General features: G+C 42.3%; 1 protein-coding gene across 6 annotated transcripts in view; it reads left to right on the top strand.

Moving 5' to 3' along the window:
* The window catches only part of Nckap5 (NCK-associated protein 5), a 901,285-nt gene that overhangs the window by 691,040 nt on the left and 185,403 nt on the right, over positions 1-24,842 (top strand). For all 6 annotated transcript variants that reach the window (XM_087581938.1, XM_087581942.1, XM_087581939.1 and 3 more), the window contains 2 exons: positions 2,174-2,212; positions 9,228-9,347. In XM_087581938.1, coding sequence (XP_087438064.1) covers positions 2,174-2,212; positions 9,228-9,347 — 159 coding nt within the window. The remainder of the gene's footprint in view (positions 1-2,173; positions 2,213-9,227; positions 9,348-24,842) is intronic.

Raw genomic sequence — 24,842 nt, 5'->3', positions numbered from 1 at the left:
CACACACACACACACACACACACAAGTATCATACAAATTAAATTGTATATACAGCATATATAACTTATTAAATTCTAAATCTTAACATTGATTTGGAAGAAAAGATTCCCCTGTGTAGCCCAGGTTGGGCTTGAACTTGAGATCTTGCCTCAACCACCTCAGTGTTCGGTCTCTGAGCATAGACCACTACACCTTGTCTGCCTACTTTAGTTAATCATACTTAATTTTACAAGACAATCCATATGGTACATAACTTCAAGGTAATACTGAAGGTTAGCAATAGACATCCATAATTGTGTTTTTAAATCTTCAATAAAAAATATGATCTTAATACATACATTGAAAAACACTGAAGAACTATGTGGAGGGCTTGTCAGATCTTTGAAAACTCAGAGACACACTCTTAGGTTTCAATGTGGTTTTAACTTGATTAACATTACATGCTTTTCCCTCTAGTAAGCACAGAAATAGACTGGAATGCCAATGTTGGCTTAGCTTAATTATGATTCTTGTCTTCGGTTGAAGAGGAATCTAGCTTTCTCTGAGGTCCCAAGTTTCTTGAAGAAAATTAAAATTCTGTTAAGACATTAGTGATGGCTCAGGCTAGGACTCCCCTGATACAGTGCCTGCCTAGCATGTATAAAGCCCTGGGATCCATCCCAACCTGACCTATACTTGGTGTGGTGGTCCATGCCTGTAATCCCAGGTCAGAAGTTCAAGGTCATTTTTAGCTACACAGGGAGTTCTAGATAGGCTGATATCAGCCTTGCCTCCTATACAGCATAATGCTGAGAATTATGTTTGCTATATCTTGCAAGAAACTCAGAATAATAGTCACTCTGGTGTCTGTTCAACGGAAGTAGAGCAGCAGACAGTGGAAACCGTGACAAGACTAGCACACGACATTCTCTGTTTTCCTACCTAAACATGCTTCATGATGCTTGTTGTCAAGATAGCTGCTGTTGTTCCAAAAATCATTTTTTTTAAATTAAGATATGTGACTAATACAAGGTAGTAGGTTTTGTTATAACATTTCTTCCATATACAGAACAAACATTTTGATGATGTGCATCTCCCTCTTATTCTGTCTTGTCCTTTTTCCTCCATTCTATCAATCCTCTTTCTCTTCCCAAATAGCCCTCCATCCAATTTCATGTCTTTATTAAAAATATTGATTGCACACATGAGAGAAAACATGTTATTTTATCTTTTTGGAATCTGGATTATTTTGTTTAACAATCTATTCATTCTTTTTACTACCAACAAGATTTCATTTTTTATGGACGAATAATATCCCATTGTGTAGATATACTACATTTTCTTTATTCATTTGATTGATATGAAGACTGATTTCATAATCTTTTCATGGTATATGTTCAGGCTACTTGACTTTTGGTCCTTTAAAGGATATCACTGTGAGCTATGAAGCTGGACTCTATCCGTGATCACTTTTAGGCCACACAAACAGAAAGAGTGGTAATCTGGTTCCTTTCTTCTTACAGTCTCTGCTAGACCCAAGATAAATAGTCTGCTTATATCTTACTAGTTGGAACTGTCATTTGGGAAGAAAGAAGAGCTGGGATGTGTCTAGGCCCCAAGATCAAAGATGGGGATTTTCTACTGTGGAATAACTTAACAACTACCAGGATCTATTACGAGTGGCAAACACTAGACTGGGGTACAGGGGAAGACAGAGGAGCAACATGGGCCACACAGGAAATGGGCTGCCCCATTCTCATCTGTGTATCTTTTTCGGGTCCCAGTCATTGTAGACACAGCAAGACAGGTAAGGAATGGAAGGAGTGTCAACAAAGATAGTTACCAGTGATGCAGGGAAAATGTGCACAGATCATTAGGATGGGGTCTCTTACTGCTTGTTTCTGTAGCTTTGTGGAGTACATATGAGGAGATTATTTCCTCAAATATGGAAATGTGAAAGTCAAGGTGTGAATTTTCTTCCCAGCTGTATCGTTGTAATTAACCACAAGGTCACCATTAGATATAGTAAAATATTACCCAGAAGGATGTACTTGTTATGCAGAGAAAAATCTTTTAAGGGTAAAGGGAAGAGGACTATGAGGGGCTCATTATGGGCTAGAATCTGTGGAGGACTTGTTAAATGAGTATGCATTCATTGTCTGTTATAACCAACAACTTCCTTCCTTTTTTACAGGTAGCCAACCAAGTTGTTCGAGCTCTACTCACTCAAAAGGTAGGTTTACCTCCTGCCTACTACTTGATGTGCTAATGTGAATGGAGTACACATTACACTGCCAAGCCCATGTTTGTTTACTTAGGCTAGAGCTGAGAGAGAGAGAGAGAGAGAGAGAGAGAGAGAGAGAGAGAGAGAGAGAGAGAGATGAGAGAGAGAGGCATAAAAGCAACACATAGCCAATTTATTCATACAATTAGAACTCTTGAGAAGGTGAAAAGAAGCTATACTAGTTTCACTCCTGTTATTGTAACACATAGTCACAGAAAGTATTTATTTGACTTAAATTCCTGATTACAGCTGACTGTGGAGAAGTCAAGGCAAGAACTGACATTCTTATACCCATAGTCAAGAGCAGAGGAAATAAAGACATGGCTCCTTGCTTCTGTGCCTTCAGCTACTTTTGTCCTCCCTGATACTTTGGGATCCCTGTCCAGGGAATGGCACCGCCCACAGTAGGCTGGAATATGTCACTTAGAAATTAAGATAGCACCCCACAAATATGCGCCTGAAGAATCTCTTCCCGGGTGACTGTAGGTTGGGTCAAGTTGACAATTAAACTGACCAGCACAGAAACCTTTTAAAAATGAAAGATTTCCAGTTTCCAAAAGGAATAGCAGACTCTTGGGTTTATGTTGAGAAGCAAACTAAAGAAGTTGGCGGGTAGTTCCCAGGACAAGAAGGTCTTTTTAGGACAGCATTGAAAAGGGGCCTTAGACTCAACAAGGGGTCTTTGAGATTACAAAAGTGTTCTAATTCCCTACATGGAATGTTTTTCTGTGGAGTGGGCATGTAGATAACACCCTTTTCTCTCCATCAAGATCATGGGGGAAATCTGAGATAGGAAGGTAGGGAGAGTTACCTGGGCATTATTTTGGAATCCATACAAATAAACATACAAACTCTTATCATCCCCCTGGAGTCTGTACCTTTAGGCTCCACCCAACAGGACCTCAAAGTCAAAGCTACTTATTAGTTATGTTCCTCATTGTTGTGACAGAATATCTGACCAAAGAAACTTGAAGAAAAAGTGGTTTATTTTAGCTACCAGTTCAAGTATTCAGTTCATGAAGATGCAGAAATCACTACTGAGGGAGGCTATGGGCACATTGTATCCATGGCTGGGATTGGAGCAACTGGTCATCTTGTATCTACAGCTGAGGACTGGAGAGATGAGTGCTGGCCCTGGGCTTGCTTTCTCCTTCACATAAAGCCCAGGACCCCAGCCTGTGGAAGGTTATCCTGTATGTAGAGAGGGTTTTCCCACCTCAGTATTCTCAGTCTAAAAATCCTCTCACAGACATTTTGAAAAGCTTATTTCATAGATGATCCTAGATCCTGTCAAGTAGACAGTCTATATTAACCATGGGAGTCACAGCCAGAGTAAGTGCATGCTTGTCCAAATTTGACAGATTTGGTACATTTTATTCTGTAATTCTTAACCTAGCCACTTCTCACTGGGTCTAAAATCTAGTTCCCTCAGATTTTATTTATTTTAGCAAACTCTTCAAAGTATAAACTTTTCTAAAAGAATTCCCCCATTCTGCACCATGCCCTGAAGGGTGTAACTATGAAGAACCAAGTAATTTGTGCTACTGTGTCTTAATAGAAAAGAAATTTATCAGGCATCTACCCCATCTCACAGATATTTTTAAATATTATTTAAATTTATACTGCACATAAACTACGATGGTATTTTTGCTAGACTTCTGTAATTTTCCTTTAGCAAGTATTCATTAACTATTTCACATTTGATATCAACATCATGTAAATAAAGGCATCCAACTATGTTATTTAGAATTGGGTTCTGTCGTAAGAAACAGATTTATAAAACAGTGATGGCTGACATAAGATAAAACACTATCGCTTTCCCATAAATAAATCACTAGGTAGTCAGTGTAGGGCTAATATTATTGTTCTGAGTCCATGATGTCTCTGACTTCTCTCATAATTTCCAGTGTGATTAAGCCACAATTCCCAGTTCTGACTAATGATCCAAAATAGCTGCTTCTGCTCCAGTCATTGTGCCTGCATTCCAGTCATCAGCATAAAAAGAAAACCAAGTGTAGAGGATAGCATTCCAGCTGTCTTTACAACAAACGAACAAGACCTTTACATACATTATTTACCTACTCTCTGTCTAAATGCATGGGTGTGTGTGCATGAATATGTACATCAGAGGATCTCTGTCTACAGATCTTTCCTTCTGCCACATGAGCACTGGCTTAACAATTATCGACTGAGCCATCTCACTAGCCCCCAGCTGTCTAGTAAGATGACATCTAGAAGCTTCCATAGATCAAGAGTCTCTCTCCTTGAAAAGATTTTAATCACAAGGCCACACCTAAGATATCTGGTAAGTGAGTCTCCACTGTAGGTAGATATCCAGAAAACAACTGGTTGGTTTTTTGTTTTGTTTTGTTTTGTTTTGTTTTGTTTTGTTTTGTTTTGTTTTGTTTTGTTTTTTTAACTGTGGAAGAAGGTGAAAATAATATGCCAGTGAATAAACCCAGATTTCTGCCACAGGGTGCCTAAGGTACCCTCGTCTTGTGAAACCTTTGATTTCTTGGTTGCTTTCTACTTGTTGAAAGCTCTGAGCTCACTCTATTCCACAGCTGCAGCCCCATTCGCAGCTCTTAAAACACTTCTTGTCTCTTTGATGGTGCCTCAGGGGTCTGGTGCAGTGCAGAAGAAAGCAGGGTCCTTAGGTCAGCCACCAAATAGTAGCCACACAAATCCAAGTAATGGCTGGTAAACATATCCATCTTCTGCAGCAAGGAAGGTGCATAGAGAAGAGCTACCATGGGACAGCATGCCCTAAAGATTTCATCAAACGGGAAGCCATGCAGGGGTTTCTAGAGAGACCGCAGGGTCACATTCTGCTAAATATGCACCTCCTGTTTCCTAGAGGACCCTAGAATTGCTTTTCAAAGACAGAGATTTGCCTTCAATTATGAACAGACGAGAGCTGAGGATGCAGCTTGGTGGGTAAAGGTTTTATCTGTATAAACTGTTTTCCATTCTCAGTACTGCACAGGCTTGACTCGGTGACACAGATTTGTGATCCCAACAGACAAAAGAGGGGGCAAGAAGATCTCAAATTCAAGGTCATTTTTGAATACATAGGGGCTTGGGCTGCAGGAGACTATCTCAAAAACATAATAGTTTTGGGGGAAAATAAATGCAACCCACATGCAAAGGAGGAAAGTAATCCCAAAGAGAGATGTAGTTGGCACAGGTTATATGACAGAAATTGTCATTTCTGTCTGTCATTTTTTTCTCTTTCTTTCCCAGATGCCCTCACATATGCCCATACATGCGCGTGCGTGTGTGCACGCACACACACACACACCATGAATAATTTAAAAATAAAACAAAAATGTAAAAACAACTACCATTATTCACCTGTAACATCATAGGGTGTGTGTGTGTGTGTGTGTGTGTGTGTGTGTGTGTGTGTCAGTGTCAGTGCAGTGCCTGAGTCCAGAAGGTATTGAATATCTTGGAACTAGAATTACAGCGAATTGTGAGCTGACCATCATGTGTGCTGGGAACTGAACTTGGTCCTCTGGAAGAGCACATACTCTTAACTGTTGAGCCATTTCTATAGTCATAAATGATCCAGTTTTAAGATGTGTCATCTCTTATGACACACAAACGCCTCTCTCACATGGCTTTCTTTCAAGGGCAATCCTAAACCAATATTAGTCTTAGCAAGAATTGCTCAGACCAACCCCCAGTAATACCAACAAGAAGAGTTCGGCATGTAAACAGCCCAGAGCCATTTCTCTCCCACCATGTGCTGGGCGGGACTATCAAATTGTCCCCAGGCTTCCTGCCTGTGTCCCCACTGATTAACCTTCACTGTTTCTTAATTGATAGAAGTGACCATTGAAATTCAGGTGTTTGTATAAAAACTCTCTGTAGAGGCTGGAGAGATGGCCCAGTAGGAAAAGGCAACTTGGCGCCAAGCCTGATGGCCCAAGTTCAATTACTAGGTGGAAAGAGAGAAATGACTCCTCTGACTTATACCCATACACTGTACACACACCCATCCAAAAACCAGTGAAAATAAAGCCTCAGCAGAAGATATCTTCATTTCTTTATTTTACCCACCAGAAGAATGGCCTAGCTTTGCACCTGTTCTGCTAGGCAATTACAACACCGTGTAAGGGGAGCCTGCTGCTCCCCTTTCTCCTTACAAACTGACACCTCTCTGTGAGCATTCCCTGTTGCCTCCTTCTAGCCAGAATGCTTGTGTTTTCCCGGCCGATGGGCACTATTAATATTTATCTGCCCCACAGTCAGGTTTTATTAATTACTTAATTAGTAGTAGTGAAAACAATTAGCGTTGAGAGCAGAGAGTGTTATGTGCATGCTGGTAACAGAAATTAGCATACGTGATAAGCAAAGGTTGAATGCCTTTAAAAAAAAAATGGTAGAGTGTCCATGCACAGAATACACACTTCTGCCCTCAGCACAGTGTTCCTGGGGTCTTCATTCCAACCACCAATTCAGGGACACGGATCAGCTAGAAGCATTGTATGTGTGGGCTTCACACACTTTACCAGAAAAGATGGAAAGAACGTGTAGTGTATAGGGAGCAAGGCTCAGGAAGATTTCTTTGCCCCCATAAACAGTACCCATGCTTCAGAGAATGATGGCGCCAATGCACACTCAGCCTCAGCGGCCCTGTGTCTCTAGAGGCCAAGGCTAATGTAGACCTAGGTTGAAATGGAGCAGCCTTCTAATAGCTATTATGTATGCCTGGTATGCCCAAGTGGTGCGAGCTGCCTATGTCCCAAGAGATTGTGAACACTGACAAACTCATATCACAATGTCAGAAGGTTTGATATGCCTGGAGAGATGACTCAGTAGGTAGAATCCTTACTTCTCAAAAGGTGCACTTGTGTCCATATGTCCAGGATCCTTTTAAGGCTGGGTATAGTAATCTATGCATGTATAATACAAGGGTTCCTTTGAGGAGATTGGAGGCAGAGAGAAGAGAATTCCCGGAAGCTCCAGTACCAGTCAAGGTCAGCATCAGGCAATGAAACCCTGTCTTAAAAAATGTAGAAAGAGAAGAGAGGTTGTCCTCTGACCTCCATAGATATATGTGTATGACAACAAGCACACATGAGCACACACACAACATGTGCACACTCACACGTGCGTGCACACACACATACACACACACACACACACACCTCATATCATATACATGCACACACTTCACACCATACACACACTTTTAATACTGTGAGTCCCTTAATAAAGGTGGGTCACCCCTGAGTTCTGGAAAACAGTGCTGCCGACTGGTACTCTTCCTTCCTCTCGGGGCCTATGTGAGCCCATCACTAGCCATGTCAGAGGACAGGTACCCCACCTGACTGACTGAGGTCTCTGTATTATGCAGGTTACCAGGTTATTTGACAACTTCATCTCCTCCAACATTTTTTTTTCTTTTTTCTTTTTTTTCGGAGCTGGGGACCGAACCCAGGGCCTTGCACTTGCTAGGCAAGCGCTCTACCACTGAGCTAAATTCCCAACCCCCTCCTCCAACATTTATAACAAACAACAAATAAACAGGAATATCTACTAAGCTCATACTGTAGGCAAGAGAGAATAAGAGTGAGTGGAGAAAGGACCGTGCTAGTGTTGTGACTTTTCTCCTTATGGATGTGTCAGTTAGCTGACAAGGCAGGTCTACAGCAAGAAGATGAGGGGAACACAGAGTGCTTTCTCCTTAGAGTTGCAGCAGAGGCAGTGACGGCTTGATGGGGTCTAGGCAAGGGAACAGTCACCCTGAGTGCCAGGTAAGGTCCCAAAAATGGACATTTAAGCTGCTGTCAGACGTTCCTACAGCACATTGGAAAACTGCTCTGAAAGGCAGCAGCAGATGGACCTTGAAATGTAGGAAGAGACCAGAGTTTGAAGAGCCTTGAATCTGAGCTTTAAGTTTAAACCTTAACAGAGAGGGTATTACCATTGAACTCACACAAGAACTGATATCACAGCCTGGGAGGGAGGCAGCCCCATGGTGAAGTCCCCAAAGGCCCTATTCAACAGCTCCCCTAGCTGTGAGCTAGGGAAAAGGTCTTGGAAGGACTTGAACTATTGAAAACAGTCGCTCCCAATAGTGGCACTGAAGGGACAACTGTGTTCCCTCCCAAGTGCCCCGGCCAACCTGTTTGAAGGATGGGCAAGATACAGTGGTAGTTGAAATGCCTTCACCTGTGACTACACAGAGAGTTCAGTCAGCAAAACGCTTGCCTTGCAAGCATAAGGAACTTAGCCCCAGAGCGCATACCCAAAAGGCAGGCAGGGCAGTGCACACTTGTAATCCCAGCACTGCTGATGTGCTGCCTGCCTATCCTATTAAGCAAGGTCCAAGCCACTGGCAAACCTGCACACACACAGACACACACACAGACACAGACACAGACACACACACACACACACACACACACACCACCCCTTCATTCAGAGTTACTCTTTTCCACTAAATGCATCAGTGGCTACGTGACTCACGATGCTGAGAATCTCAACTCATTTCCCTAAATGACACCGACGGCTCCATCTGAAGTGCTAGCTCCTTTAGTTCATTGGTTCCCTCGTCGTTGTAAAAATACTGTTGTCCTTGTGCTTCGTTCTTTATGATTGCTTTTATGAAGACATCGAAAAAGCATAATATGTAGGTAGAAACGTAAATTGACTTTATATCACTAAGATTTACCGCCTTCAAAACTAGCAGACCGCATTAATGCATTTCTGATTTGAAGGTGTTTATTTATTTATTTTTGTACGATTGGTCTTCCCTGAACATAACAATTCCATCAGACAATGGTCCATGGAAGAAAATGTTGTTCGTGACTTATTTTTCTGGAGGCTCTGAAGAATAGAATGATGGTTTTTTTTTCCTAATATGTCTGAAGTATCATGCAAATTCAGCTATAATATGCAAAGGCATCTTTCGGTCAGACTTTCTTTTCTCTCTTCATGTGTCTTTTTGTAGGATCTAAGGGAGGAGTGTGTAAAGTTGAAAACAAGAGTGTTTGACTTGGAGCAACAGAACCGAGCACTCAGCATCCTGTTCCAACAGCGAGTCAGACCGGCTTCTGATGTCCTCCTCCAGGTATGTGTGTATGTGGGAAAACAGCTCTTGCTCCTAAAAAGCTCTTGACAGGAAGCCGCTTGCATTCAAAGCTTGCCAGCCTCCCCAGGTGTAAGGCAGATTACACCAAAACCCAGTGCCTTGCTGTCTCAGGTAGTGCCCTTAAAAGTGACTGTCTCTCAAGTTGTCTACTTTGGAAAATTATATCGTCATAGAGAAAAACTCCAAAGAAGAGTACACAGGGAAAGGAAAGATGAGATGTGTCCGTCCTCTGGGCTGGAGAGATGCCACAGTTGCAGTCCGCTAAGCATGACCCTAGAACCAATGATTAAAAACCTAGGTGTGGTGGACAATCTAGGCAAATGACGGATTCCAGATAAAAGCAAGAGACCCTGTCTCTTAAAACAAGTTCCTAAGGAACAACACCTAAAGCTGGCCTCTGCCCTCTATATCCAAGTGTATACAGACACACACTTGAGCACACACACATACACACAACACACATATATGACACAGACTGTATTCTTCAGTAACCTACGTGCAACTGTGACATAGAGTTGGGATATGATGTCTTAGGGACTCTCCAGGATCTTTGGCTGAGAGAACTCTCTCTGCCCCTCTGCCCTTAGGTACCTTCCCAATTTGCACAGAACTGTTTCATTTTGAAACCAACCATGGGGGAGCATGAGAGAAATGCCCTGTGGTGGGAGGCACATGATTGGCACAGGAGGCTAGAGGGTTAGCCTTTACTCATTCCCACCCTCCTGTTCTTAACTTACACATTTATTTAGACTGGATCCCATGAGCTCTACTCAGAACTTTTCTGGCCTATGCTGTCAGAGACAGTAGTGGCGATTCACAGGGGGCTGAACAGTTTGTCAAAGGCAACTCACAAGTCGTTTGGTTTGATAGACCAGGAACCTATTGATCTTTGAGACTGCACTGGCCAGCAGCAGAACCACCATTTGTGGTCTATGGTGGGCTATTTAAATTCCTGCTTGAAATTTTTACACTAAACACTGGGGAGATAGTCAGAGTGTGAATTATTTGTTTGCAAGCATGGGGAGCTATCCTCAGAGAATCCCTAAAAATAAAATGGGTGGCACACATTTGTGATTCTAACAGGGTAAATCCCTGAGAATTCAGCAATGTGTGGGCCAGTAAAGAGAGACATTTTCTCCAAAAGATGGATGGCCGCATAAGGAATGCCACCTGCATTCTCTGGTACACACACACACACACACACACACACACACACACACACACACGCACGCAATTCCATAAAGCTAAAGTTAGCTTCCTGTGCTCTACGATAAACATACCAAGGAGTGCAAACCGTGTGCACACTGCGTTGGACCGTATGTATGTAGAGCACTCCCATCCTCGCCGGAAATTCTCCCTGAAATGTCTTCTCAGTGGTTGATTTCCTCACCTATTCTCTGCATTCTGGCATAAATGTCTTAGTACTCCTCTATGGAATGAGGAGAGGCTGCAGTTCATAGAAGGAGACAGCGTTAGCAAAACAGTATCAGGAGTTAGCCCCACCCCTAATTTAAAATAGGAAAGCTCTTTGAATTACAAAGTAGATCTCATCTCAGAAATTAATTTCCTCCCTGCTTTATCTGTTGGAACATAATTTATAATTTATGGCTCAAAAGTTGTTGGCAGGCCACAGGGAGAAATCGTGTGTCTCCATTTTGTTTCCTGGACCCGACCACCATCCGTGTTTGTCATTGGGGAGCATGAATTTGTGAGAAGCTCCATTTCTTTTGCAGTTTTTTTCAATCAAGATCTGATATTGTAATTACATTTAACAGCTGTTGCCTGCTCATGAATTTTTCTGTTTTGCTTGTTCTAACTCAAGGCTTTTCTAGAGCAGTGTTTAAGGATCTGCAGTCCCTGTTTATAAATCCTGATGGTTTATTTATAGAGGAAACACATGTGCCAGGGACCGTACAGCTCTTATGTTGGCCCTCACAAATTTCTGACATGCGTATTTAAGTGGCAAGGGCAGATGAGCAGATTGTCAAAGTTTATGGCTTCACCAAGGAATTTTCACTTCATGAGCCATCCTGCAATAAGGAATCCTGGCTAAAGGTGGCCTGGTCTTAATTCGCTTTTCTATTGTTGTGGTAAAGACCTTTCACCTCTTTCACAAACTTTGCCCCTCAGTTGCAGTCCACTGTCAAGGGAAGTCAGGGCAGAAACTCAGGACAAGAACTCTGGAAGCAAGAACTGAAGCAGAGGCCATGAGGAGCCCTGTTTGCTGGCTTGCTCCTCATCGATTGCTCAACCTTCTTATAGAACCCAGGACCACCAGCCCACAATATGGTTGTCTCTCCTGCATCACTCATTAATCATGACAATACCCTATAGACACAAATCTTACAGAAGCATATTCTCAGTTAAGATTCCTTCTTCCTAGATGTGTCCAGGTTAATGTCAAAATGATAGTCATGACAGACCGTTAAGAGACCCATGAAGAACAATAATAGACTATAATGACTATATAATATATGTTAATTTTCAGCTTGTTTGAACCTACAGTTAGCTGGGAACAAAGTCTTAGTGAGGGACTCTAGATCAGGTTGGTCTATGAGACTGTCTGTAGTGGATTGTCTTTATAGCTTTAATGTGGGAAGACCCAGTCCACTGTGGGCGGCACCATTCCATTGGTTTGGTCCTTGGATTTCATAAGAATAGAGGAATCTATCTGAACTAAGAGCAGAGCATGCGTACATTCATTGTTCTTGGCTGTGGATGTGATCTGACTAGGTGCTTCAAGTTCCTGACATGACTTCCTCAGAATAATGGACTGTAGCCTGGAATTACAGGCAGAGTAAATATGTTCTCCCCTAAACTGTGTTTTGTAAAGATATTTTAGCACAGCCACAGAAAAGAAACTAGAACACCTGCTGTCTAACACCTGTGTGTCATAGTCAGACTTAGAGGAAGTAGCAGGATTTGCCATTGATCTATCCATTATTTCACTCACAACAGAGTTTTCTCATGTTGCTTTGGGGATTAAGTGAGAACATGTACTCACCATGGAGATAAAAGAGAAACCACCTGGGCTTGCTTTTCACCTATTGACACTTGGTAATTATTTGTTGAATAGGATAATGAATAAGCAGTAAATCCAGCCCGAGAGTTGGGAGGTTGATTTGCATAAGCATAAGGGAAGTTTGTGCTCTCTGTTTTTCTGAAAATTTCTCATTTTATATGGATGCCTGATAGCCTGTGTAGCTGTGCAGAGTGTGTCAAGGCTGTGTGAGAAACTATAACAAACTGACCAGTGTATACCTGGCTGTAAAAACTACAGACCCTACAGCTGCTCTCTGTGGACTCTAGAAAGAGTTCTCCCTGTGTGTCAAGGCTGTGTGAGAAACTATAACAAACTGACCAGTGTATACCTGGCTGTAAAAACTACAGACCCTACAGCTGCTCCCTGTGGACTCTGGAAAGAATTCTCCCTGTGGGTATCAAGTGATTTCCTTCATGTTTTAGGAAACTAAATTTTCTCTGAAGAAGATATATCAACAATTCTTAACCATTTGATAGAGTCACCCCAAAGGCATTATGGAAAGATGATGGTTAGATTCATGGTGACTTAGCTAGATAAATTGTGAGTGTCAGGAAAAGGAGCTTGTAAGTCACAGCCAATTTAAAAATAAAAAGGATGGATCTAGGAATTAGCTGAGAGGTTCTAGTAACGTACAAATAGAGCAGGGTAATCAGCACAGTGGTGCCTGCCTTCAGTAACAGCAGTCAGGAGGCTGAGGCAGGAGAATCATTGACCTCAAGATGTCAAAGGCATCTTAGGTAGCATAGTGATACCACAGACCAAACAAAGCAACACCAGCCACTGAGCACAGCACTGACCACCTCTGAGGCAGATGAGCACTAACCTAAAATTTAAAATGTAGAGCTTGGTAATGATATGTCTCATAATTCCAGTTTGTGCTGGGATATCTCTGGGAGTAGAAGTACTTGTAAATCAGGTTCAGGTGACCCATTTTTTTATTCAGACAACAATCAAACTAAATTCTAAAGAACCAAGGCATTAGTGTAGAAAATAAACTCCCAAAGTTGTCGTGTCGAGGGCTGGCATCTCAGTCCTGTCTGAATCTATAAATAGCCAATGCTAGATGAGTCAGTGGACAATGTCTCTTCTAGAAAGTCACAGGAAACAACACTGCTTACTTCATAACTGCCAACCAGTATGGTAGAACTTCCTGCCAGTTATCCTAGCATTCTTTTATCCATTGGGTTAGAAGTTCACCAAGAATGAACTATTTCAGTAACTCAGCTTGTGCATAGAGTACACATCATGGTAATTACTGAATTTCAAACCTAATAGTGTGGGACTGGCAAAATGGCTTAGCCTGACAACCTGGCCTCAATCCCTTGAACCCTCATGATAGAAAAAAAAAAAAAACTTCCCCAAGTTGTCCACAGATTTCTGTGTGTTATGTACAGTGATTCAGCTGCCCCCCAGAAATGGTTTTAAAAATAAAATTGTAATTTGATACAAACTGTATTATCTAATAACTATCAGTGAGTTATTTTTAAAAACAAATCTCAGTGTTTCCAACTCCTCTATCAAAGCAAATGAAATCAAGTAGTTTAGGATTGTGCTAAATATTGGTGTCTAGCTATAACAAAATTACAGGCAATGGTGAATTAGATTAAATGCAGGGGATGCTGCATGTAAACTGCTCCTCAAATGTTTGCTGGTTTCCTTATTTGTTTGGCTTTTGTTAAGGAATGATGTATTGATTCATGGGCTATATTCATGGAACAAACATACTACCACTGAGCTAGCTGCCAGATCTTCAAATGGTTCTAAAGCAAGACTCCAACAATAAGGTCTATAAACAAGAATCCATCTTTGGCTATAACAAAATGTGACTAGAGAAACATGCAGAAATCACCATGTTATACCACACGCTGATAAACTCAGAGCTTGTGCTGACCTGATCTTCTACAATCCTATGAGATGGGGTTGAGTACGGCCTCATCGTGTACCTGGGGATACACGTGGAAAGAAGCCAAGTCACACAGCTGCATCTCACTGGGTGAGGGGACTTCAATTTGGAAAGCTAATGAAATTGATTCCGTCGGTTCCCATTTTGGCCTCCATTTGGTTCTCCCTCTTTTGGGAACTTTTGAATAAGCAAAAGAACTATGGTGTGTGTGTGTATGTGTGTGTGTGTGTGTGTGTGTGTGTGTGTGTGTGTGTGTGTGTGTGTGTGAGTGTGTGTGAGCCTGGCACTCAAAGGACAATCTCAGCCATCTCTCTCTACCTTATTTGAGACAAGGTATCTTCTACGCCTGGAACTCAACAAGCAGAACTGGTAGTGAGCCCTGGGGATCCACCTTCTGCTTCCCCAGCACTGGCATTACAAGTGCACACCACTGTGCCTGGATTCCTTTACATTGTGGCTAATGGCTGAACCCATGTCCTCATGCTTGCAGTACAAGTACTTTGCCAACAGAACTGTCTTTCATGCCCAAAGACCATGATTTAGATTCCCATTCTAAGTGCTGAACAGGCCCACATGTGACCAAATACATCTCAAAACTTTCTTGGTACAGTAACAGCAAGGGGCCCACATTGTTATAATTTCTAGAAGGTTCCTGCCATCTAACTTTTGCCTCTCTTCTCTGTGTTCTGCCTGTGTCACCATTATTCTAATAGGATTTTATTTGCATATATCCAAACAGACATAGTTATTTTGCTGTTGTTGTTCTGCTTTCTGATTGGCATTTCAAAGTGTCCTACTGCCCATATCCATGTCATAGATATAGAAAGAACACCATTGTGTCTGTTACTCACACCAAGGGAAGAGGGTCTGATAACCTAGAATCCAGGTATGGGCAGTTGTCATTAGTCCTTAAGAGCACATGTTTTAGCTAGTCCTCTTATTAGTTTATTATTTCAGATGATATGATGAGATGATAGGGTCTTAAAACTATACTCATTCTTTCCTTATTGGCTTTCATTATTAACTTGATCACCTAGGGAAAGGGCCTTCAATAGACGAATTGTGTCTGTCAATTCACCTGTGACTATGTGCATAGAGATTCTCTTGACTATTCAGTATCTTGAAGGTAGTATGGCCTTGGGCAATTGCTAATTTATTTAGGAAGGCCTAGCCCACTGTGAGCAGTACCATTCCTTGGGAAGGTAGTACTAGGCTGTATCAAAAAGTTTGCTGAGCTTAAGCCAAAGAGTCTGCCTACCACTAGCATTCCACCATCATTCCTGTTTTGATTTCCCACAATGACGGGCAGGTACCTGGAAATATAAACTAAATAAACTCTTTCTTCCTCTAAAATACTTTTAATAATTAAGTAATGTATAATTTACAGTATTTTTACCACAGCAACAAAAATAAAAGCAGGCCACATTCCTGTCATGTTTGTCTTCTCAAAATCCTTATTATTGGTGCATAAATCTATCAGTCTAGTTAGACAGAATACTTCATACTCTTCGCTGCCACCATCTCACAACCAACACATACCCCTTTCTGAAACCCAGCCCATGCTGCACCCTCTCGAGCATCTTCATCGTCATTGCTGTTCTCTTTACATGTTCCCACTATTAAATACCATATGGGTATTACCATCTGTGTCACATGACTGAGCATTTATGGATTTGCGTAGAATAATGAGATTCTGATTTCCTGTGGCAGTGGAAAATTTCCCTTAAAGTTCAATGGACCTTTTTCTCCTCAGTTTCACTTCAGTTCAGCAGTAATCTCTTTGAGGCTAAGACCTCTCCTCTCAACGTTCTGTTCTTCTGTTTCCACATCCAGTGTCACATTTATAATACATACATGATCTGTACTTACTGTTTGCCAGGGCTATCCAATCTTGTCTCCTCTGGATTGAATAATGACTTATATTAGATTCATGGATGTCCAGCTGTTGGCCCAGCACATTTTAAGAATATGTATGCATGTACTCAATATAGGTTTATTATGGTGGTTTGAATGAAATGTCCCATAGGCTCTAGTTGTGAATACTTCATTCCCAGTTGCTGACATTTTGGAAGTTTAGAAGATGTGTCCTTACCAGAGAAATCATGACACAAGGAGTAGGCTTTACTCTCTCTGCTTCCCTTCCTGCTTGTAGTTCAAGGTGCGAGCCTTCAGCTCTCAGCCTCCTGTTCCTACTGCTATGCTGTTCTTATTATTGTGAACCATAACTCCCTGGAATCTTGAATCTAAACATACATTCGCATATTCAGATCTCTCTCTCTCTCTCTCTCTCTCTCTCTCTCTCTCTCTCTCTCTCTCATATAAGTTGCCTTGGTGAGCAGTGATTTAGCAATATATCAAACATCCTCTTTCAGGCTCTGCATGTATGTGTGCATGGGCATGTGCGTCCTCACACACATGAGCACACACCAGAATCCATCATAAGTATTTACCACCTATACAAATAGTGATAATTTGCTAAATCAGCAAACCAGTTTTGGGCAAGGGACACAGAGGGGAACAGTACTTTAGTAGTTGTGGAGTTCAGGCAAAGGGAACTTTCTCTTCTCTTGTACCAGGACCGTTCCTGAGCAAGAAAGACTCTGCAGAATAAGCTAGAAATGTCCCCAGAGTTTGTAGCACCTGCTGTCCCACGCTCTGCCAACATCAGTTTACTTTATGAGTTTCTGGGATGACTCAGCTCTGCCCCTTCATTACTTGAATGTCCATTATAGAGGTGTAATCCGCCCTGCCCTGGGACTCGGGTATCTAATTTAGAAAGATTCTCAAGGTGAAAGGGGGCAGTTTCCTAGGGTTTGGGGGATGCTGAAATGGAGGTGGAGCTGTTGGCAGTGAGTTTGCTGTTCAGCAGCATCAAAGGGTTTCTGTGGTGCCATTATGAGTGCCAGTCAGATGTGGAAACACATGGAGAGTGTCCATCAGGGATACTGACTCACACACCGAGCACTGAAAGGATATTAATTTGTTAGAGGACCGAAATGGCCTCTCCGTGAGATAAGGGACATTGAAAGATCACACAGCTCCTCCAGGGTCGGACTTTCAATGACGAGATGACAGCTTGGTTCAAATGAGAACCAATAGAGAAGATGGGAAAGGATCTTTGGGGTTAGGGCAGAAAGTGATTTTTTTTTCTGTCTTCATAGCACAGCCAAGACTCTTAATAGACTTGCTTCACCCTTCATGGTGTCATTTTTCTCTTTCTCCCCCTATGCCAAGAATAAATAGTGTCACTTCATGGAGGACATGGTAGGTTTTGCTTCCCCTGTGCCTTTGTGTCTGCCGTTTCTTTGGTCACAGTGCTACACCATCCCAGACCATCCCAACCCGGTCACCTCTCTTTGTTCTGTTAACAAACCACAGACATCAATATCTTGAGAATTTTATGATCTACAGAAGCACAAAATTACATAGTAAAATGTCAGATCTCTGTGTATTCTCAACAAAGCATGTTATAAAATAGCCATGATTTAATGTTGAATGGCAACTTTATTATCCTGGTAGTAAAATTAGCCCATCTCAAAACTGCCAAAATTTATGTATAGCTCATATAGGAGAAAAGCCCACGGATCATACAATAGAATATCTACCTATATAACAGTTTTTAAAATTAACTTTTAATTTACATTTTAAATGTACTTAGCATGAAGCAATTTAGAATTTTTCAAAGTGTTTTAAAATGATAACAAATTAATCACCCATTGAATTTAAGATACGAGGTCTTCACGATTTTGCTTAGACACTAAGAGCCATTTTCTATTGCAGAATAACTCACTTAGATCCTCTAGCTAACGATCTGTATGGATTACATTGTCTGTCATTTCTATTAGGAAATGGAGTTTAAATAAGATAATATAACAAGGGCTAGAGAGATGGCTTGGCAGTTATGTGCTGCTTTTGCTGAGGGCCCAAGTTCCATTCCTAGCACCCTCACTAGGTAACTTGGAACCTGTAATTCTGGCTCCAAATGATCTCATGTTCTCTTTTAGCCTCTGTGGGCAACTGGGTGCACACAATTGTAAGCAAAGTATTCTTTAAAAAAAACTTTGAATAAAGTTCTATAACAAACCCAAAGTATAGGACCTCCAAGGATTTAGGAACGTTCTTTTCCTTGGAGCCCATGCTCCAGGATAAGCCTGTAACAAAGCGGTATGTTGAAGCCTCTGGGCTGCTGTAGTAGCAGAAGGAATTCAAGTTGCAAGGGCTGGCAGAAGGCCTTAGGGGAGGAAACTGTGCCTTGGAGTGAGGTCAGTGTATAGGGGAAAGCTTAACAGGAAGCCAGAGGAACATCTTGTGCAAAGGCAGGAAAGACTTCCTCTCCTCAGTCTTCCCTCAGAATCTGTGTGGCTACAAAGTGTGTTCTAGCCTGCAGCCCTCATTGCATGTGTGTGTGTGTGGGGGGGCAGGGGATGCGTGCATGCGTGCCCATGTGTGTGTGTGGGCACGCACAGATCTATGTGCGTGTGTTTGTGAACATATGTGGCCCCAAGGTTGAGCTCAGAGATCATCCTCAACTGCCCCTTGACCTTATTCATTGAGGCAGACTTCCAATCAGTCCCAGAGATTGAGAACAGGGGCAGTTTTACCAATCAGTTTGCTCTGGAGATGCCCTGTCACCACTTTCTGAGGTTGGAATTGCATAAGCCAAATGGCATTTACTTGGGTTTCTGAGAACCTGAAATCCAGTCCTCAGGCTTGCATGGCACACACTTTAACCAACACAGCAGAACTACTCTTCAGTCTCAAAGCAAATGAGTTCCTGTGCAGAGACTCAGCGCTGTGCAATGATCGGGATGACTAGCACTGTTTCACCTTCCTGTGCACAGAAGAAGTGCTGTGCTTGGAGTACGATGGTCAGTGCTGCAATGGAAAGGGGAGGTATTCTGAGACTGCAACTCTGCTTAATGGATTGAGCCTTTGTATTCTCTCAGGGCTGAGACCCATGCTATAGCAACTTTTCCATCCCCCCACATATAATATAAACGGAAGTAAACCTTGGTGGCTGATGGTGAATTAAGGATCCAGTGAGCTTGTGGGATGAGTGTACTGCTTGCTGAGAGGAGGTAGAGAAGGATGGCCGCAGAGAAGACGTGACTGTAGCGTAGGTCACAGGGCAGGGGGATGCAAAAGGTCCTTAAAGGACTATGCCTGTGGATGGGAGAGTAGGCTCAAATGGAAAAGTGTTGCAAGCAAGAAATGGGACCTGAGTTCAAACCTCAGAACCCATGTGAAAATGTTGTGTGGGAATATGTGCTTGCAACCCCAGTACTAAGAAGACAGGGAAAGGGTTATCCTTTAGAGGATTGCTGGTAAACTAGATTAGCCTATTTGCTTCAGTGAGAAATTAGCACTTTATTGCTAATAAATTAGCCTTTATTGCTTCTCAATAAATAATGGTATCCTCAGGAACAAGAAAATTAACCCCTGGCCGCCACATGTACAGATACACACGCGCATATGCACACACATGCACATGCATCTATGTCTACACATGATGTCTATGTCTACAAGTATCCCACACACACATTGCCCTCTCCGTCCCACACACACATAAACCCTGACCCACATGGAACCCATATGCACCCTCACATAAATGTACATGTTCATACCTGTGCGACATTGCAAGCACTTGGACATGTGAACATGAACTCCCTCTGCACACATATACCTGCATACATGATTATGTACACACATGTACAAGCAAGGTCCTATATCTGGCAGATGACGAAGGTACACATCTAAATTTCACCCTTCCATGTGTATTCTTTGGATTCGTCCCTGGAAGCTCGAGGGTGGAGGTGGGGGGTGTCTGGTTGGTATTGTTGTTCTTCCTATGAGGTTGCAAACCCCTTTAGCTCCTTCAGTCCTTTCTCTAACTCCTTCAATGGGGTCCCCATGTTCAGTCTGATGGTTAGCTGCAAACATATTAATTTGTATCAGTTAGGTTCTGTTAGTCTCTCAGGAGACATCCATATCAGGCTCCTGTCAACAAGCACTTCTTGGCATCAGGAATAGTGACTGGGTTTAGTGGCTGCAGATGGGATGGATCCCCAGGTGAGGCAGTCTCTGGATGGCCTTTCCTTCAGTCTCTGTTCCACTCTTTGTACCTGTATTTCCTCCCATTAGTATATTGTTCCCCCTTCTAAGAAGGACTGAAGCATCCACTTTTTGGTCTTTCTCCTTCTTGAGCTTCATATGGTCTGAGAATTTTATCTTGGGTATTTTGAGCTTTTGGGCTAATATCCACTTATCAATGAGTGCATACCATGTATGTTCTTTTGTGACTGGGTTAGCTCATTTAGGATGATATTTTCTAGTTACGTCCATTTGCCTATGAATTTCATAAAGTCGTTGTTTTCGATAGCTGAGTAGTACTCCATTGTATAGATGTATCACATTTTCTGTATCCATTCCTCTGTTGAAGGGCATCTGGGTTCTTTCCAGCTTCTGGCTATTATAAATAAGGCTGCAATGAACATAGTGGAACATGTGTCCTTGTTATATTTTGGAGCATCTTTTAGGTATATACCTAGGAGTAGTATAGCTAGGTCCTCAAGTAGTGGAATGTCCAATTTTCTGAGGAACCTCCAGACTGATTTCCAGAATGGTTGTACCATCTTGCAATCCCACCAACAATGGAGGAGTGTTCTTCTTTCTCTACATCCTCACCAGCATCTGCTGTCACCTGAGTTTTTGATCTTAGCCATTCTGACTGGTAGAAGGTAGAATCTCAGGGTTGTTTTGGTTCACATTCCCCTGATGACTAAGGATGTTGAACATTTCTTTAGGTGCTTCCTGGCCATTCAATATTCCCCAGTTGAGAATTTTTGTTTAGAATGATAACTTGGTCAAGGCAGGAAAAAAAAATCAGTTAAAAATTCTTATGCCTTCAACTCAGGTTCCTCTGCATGCTGGGCCATGTGAGGAAGGTAGGAAATGGAACAGTGTACTTGGGCCCATAGGGCACCTGCAGAGATGTTGGTCAGAGGTCACTAATTCTTTACAATTTAAAGGAGTTGGACATACAAGGCTTTATGTACGTACTTCTTCTCTGATTTTTAATCTTGGCCATTCTGCCAATCTAATTGCTTTCCAACACCATGGATAGCCTCATAACGCTTCTAGAGGATCACCTGACCTATGACCCACTTGTCCCTGTCTGCCCTAGCGAGAGACAGTTTTTCCCATTAAAAGCACGACGTGTGTGCTCAGAATACCCGACAAGGCTTTCCAGGCGTAATCATGGTACAGCTAGCATGTGTGACTTCAGTATATTAACTGAAAGTCACTGAGGGGCTAAGGATATAGCTCAGTCTGTAAAGTGCTTGCCTTGCAAACTTGAGGACCTGAGCTTGAACCCTAGAACTCACATTAAAGTGTTGAATGTGGTGATGCACACTTGTAATCTCAGCTCTGGGGAGAGGGAGGCAAGTGGATCCCTGGGGCTCCCTGGCCATCAAGCCTGGCTGGTTTGGTAGCTTTAGCAACCTTACAGAAACCGTGTCTCAAAAACAAAAGTGAACAGTACCTAGGAACAATAGCCAATGCTGACCTCTGACCTCTGTATACATAGATGTCCAACAAAAAATTTACTTAGAATGTATATGTGGTATTTTATGGTGTTCCTGAAGACAGATCTTTAACACAGAGTTAGATATAAAGAGCTCATTATTTAACAAGGGGGAAGAAGAATATAGACAGTTGAGTGTTGTTTTAGTTTGCCTGGCTTTGTGTGATCAAAAATACCCAAGTAAAAAGCGACTTGGTGTGGGAGCAGAGACAGGGTTTATTTTAGTTCACAATTTTAGGTTACATTCCTCATTTCAGAAAAACCAAGACAGGAACTCGAGGCAACTTGTTATATTCGCAGTCAAGAGCATGAATGTATACATGCTTATACTCACTTCACTTTCTCCATTGTTATACGATTCAGTACCCAAACATAGGGAATAGTGCTGCTCACAGTGGGCTAAGACCGCCCAAATCAGTTAGCAAGCAAGGTAATTCCCCCAATCTAAGCCGATCTGACAATCTTTGAGACTTTCTTCCAGGCGATTCTAAATTGGGCTAAGTTGACAGCTGATACTGTCACATTCTATTAAGTAGAAAATATAAGAGAAACATTTAATGTCATAAGTCCTCAGAGCCAAAAGTGATACCTGGGTGTCATAGTTAGGGTTTCTGTTGCTGTGAAGAGTTACCATGACCAGTGCAACTCTTATAAACGGAAGACTTTGATTGAGGAGGGCTTATAGTTGCAGAATTTTAGTCCACTAGTACCATTATGGGAAGTCTGATGGCACAGAATACAGGAAGTCATGGTGTTGGAGAAGTAACTGAGAGTTCTACACTGGAGCAGCAGCAAGCAGGAGGAGAAAGCAGGCCCTAGATCTGGCTTGAGCATTTGAGACCTTAAAGCCCATCCCCAGTGACATACTTCCTCCAACAGGACCACACCTCCTAGAGACCAAGTAGTGCCACTCTCTCATTTAAATGTATGAGCCTATGAGGTCATCGTCATTCAAACCACCACACAGAGATTGAACAAAAAGCCTTCCAGGAGGTGGTAGCAAACTGAACTTTAGAGGGGGAAGATGAGTTTGAGTTTGGGTCCTAGACTTACAATCATTTATCACTCAGAATCTAAGGGGATCCAAAGCCATTGACCTCATGGACACCCTCACTCATATTCTCATGCCCTTCGGAGACAGAGACAGAGAGAGAGGGGGGAGGGGAAGGAGGGAGAGGGAATACATTTCTCTTTGTAAAGAGTATATTGGGGTCTGAAAAGCAGTGCTGTCAATTTAGTGTTAATCTCTTACTCTGTGTCTGTGTGGCGTGTGAGAGGTATGCATGTGTGCACACATTTATAGAGGATAGAGGTCGATCTTTAGTCTTCCTTAATTGTACCACACCTCTTAATTGAGGCACCATCTCTCAATCTCAACCAGAGCTCAGTGATTTTGCCAGCTTGTTCATGAGCAGTTCTTAGTCAGAGTCTCCGTGCACTGGGATTAGGGGTGAGCTCCAAGTCTGCTGGACTTTTGTAAGGGCTCTGGGGATCTGAATTCCTGTCCTTATACTTGTGTGGTAGGCCCTTTATCCACTGAGTCATCTCCCCAGCCTGGTAATCATAACACTGGGATTTACATTCACACAGATCCCAGATCCTGAGTTTAATCATATCCATGCTATTCGAAAGATGTTTTATCTTGATTCTGTTTTATCTGGTTTCCCCAAGACCTTCCAACAGTATCAGATTTACTCATGGAGTAGCGAAGAAGAACAAGCCCCTGGAGGACGACTGTGTTAGCCTCACTCTCTATCACTGTGACCTTCAAGAATGAGTCCTTGTGGCTCTCTATCTGAGGAAGAATCCAGTTAGGCTGAATTTAAACCTTGTAAAAAGGAAAGGGTTCTGTGTCCAAATTAGTGTTGGGGTTTTTAATATTAAATGAAAGTTCAAATCTGCTGCACAAATCAGCACTATATTTTAATAAACTAAGTGGCTAAAATACAAATTTAAAATATGCATCTTGTAGCAAACAACATTCGGGCATTATTTTTTTTTCATATCCACATAAGAAAATCCGATTTTCCCGGATTTAGTAAACTTCATGTAGTAAATGTTTATCATAGAAACCTTAAAACTCCCCCCCCCCCAGTAAAAATTTGTTATTGAGCGTTCCATTCTCATGAATTTTGGATAAATGTAAGAACTTGGAAATGCAAGAGTCATTAGGTTTGGGGCAGGCAGCACTGGGGATGTTTTCCTGGGGCTCTGATTATGCAGGTGAGAGACCCCCTGTTGCTATCAGTGGATACCACACTAGTGAAGCTAGATCCCTGCACCAACAGGCTAAGGAACCTTAACCTTGACAGGAAGGTGTTTTCAGGAGGGAAGGGGGATGTTGGATGTTTTCTTTTTAATGTCCTGTTACAATTCAAACTGTCCTCAAGAACACAAACCCTCCCCACTCGCCACTACCACATGGAGGCACAGATCAAATTCTCCAAAGTTTGTGGCAATCCTTGGGTAGATGAGGTCGTAGATCCCTTATGTCATACAGGATACATGTCTCCCACTGCTAGTTGTCCCCCTTTGGTCGCATCGCAACCGACTGTGCTGTCTTGAAAACACCGATTCGTTCCTTACATGGGTCACTCAGCATCACTCTCAGCGTAATGTCTGCAAGTTAACAATTAAAACGGTCAAGGAATGGGGGGATGGCACAGTCAGTGAAGTGCTTGCCTTGCACTAGTGACGGCTTCAGTTCTACCCCCAAAGCACACATTTCAAGCCAGGCCTGTAAATTTATGTGACTCTGTGATCCCAGGAGAGACAGGTAGATTCCTGGGTCTTACTGACCAGTCAGCTTAGCTTACTTGTTGAGCTCCAGACCAGTGAGAGACCCTATATCAAGAATCAAGGGAAATGATATTTGGTGTGTACATATGCGCACACACATGCACTGGAAAAGTTATTGCCCTGTGATTCCTAGTGACCAGAAAC

The sequence above is a fragment of the Rattus norvegicus genome, chromosome 13 (genome assembly GCF_021556685.1).
Source record: "Rattus norvegicus strain SHRSP/BbbUtx chromosome 13, alternate assembly SHRSP_T2T, whole genome shotgun sequence".
Taxonomy (NCBI): Eukaryota; Metazoa; Chordata; class Mammalia; order Rodentia; family Muridae; genus Rattus; species Rattus norvegicus.
The sequence above is the reverse complement of the archived record's forward strand: the minus strand, read 5'-3'. Positions and strand labels throughout refer to the sequence as shown.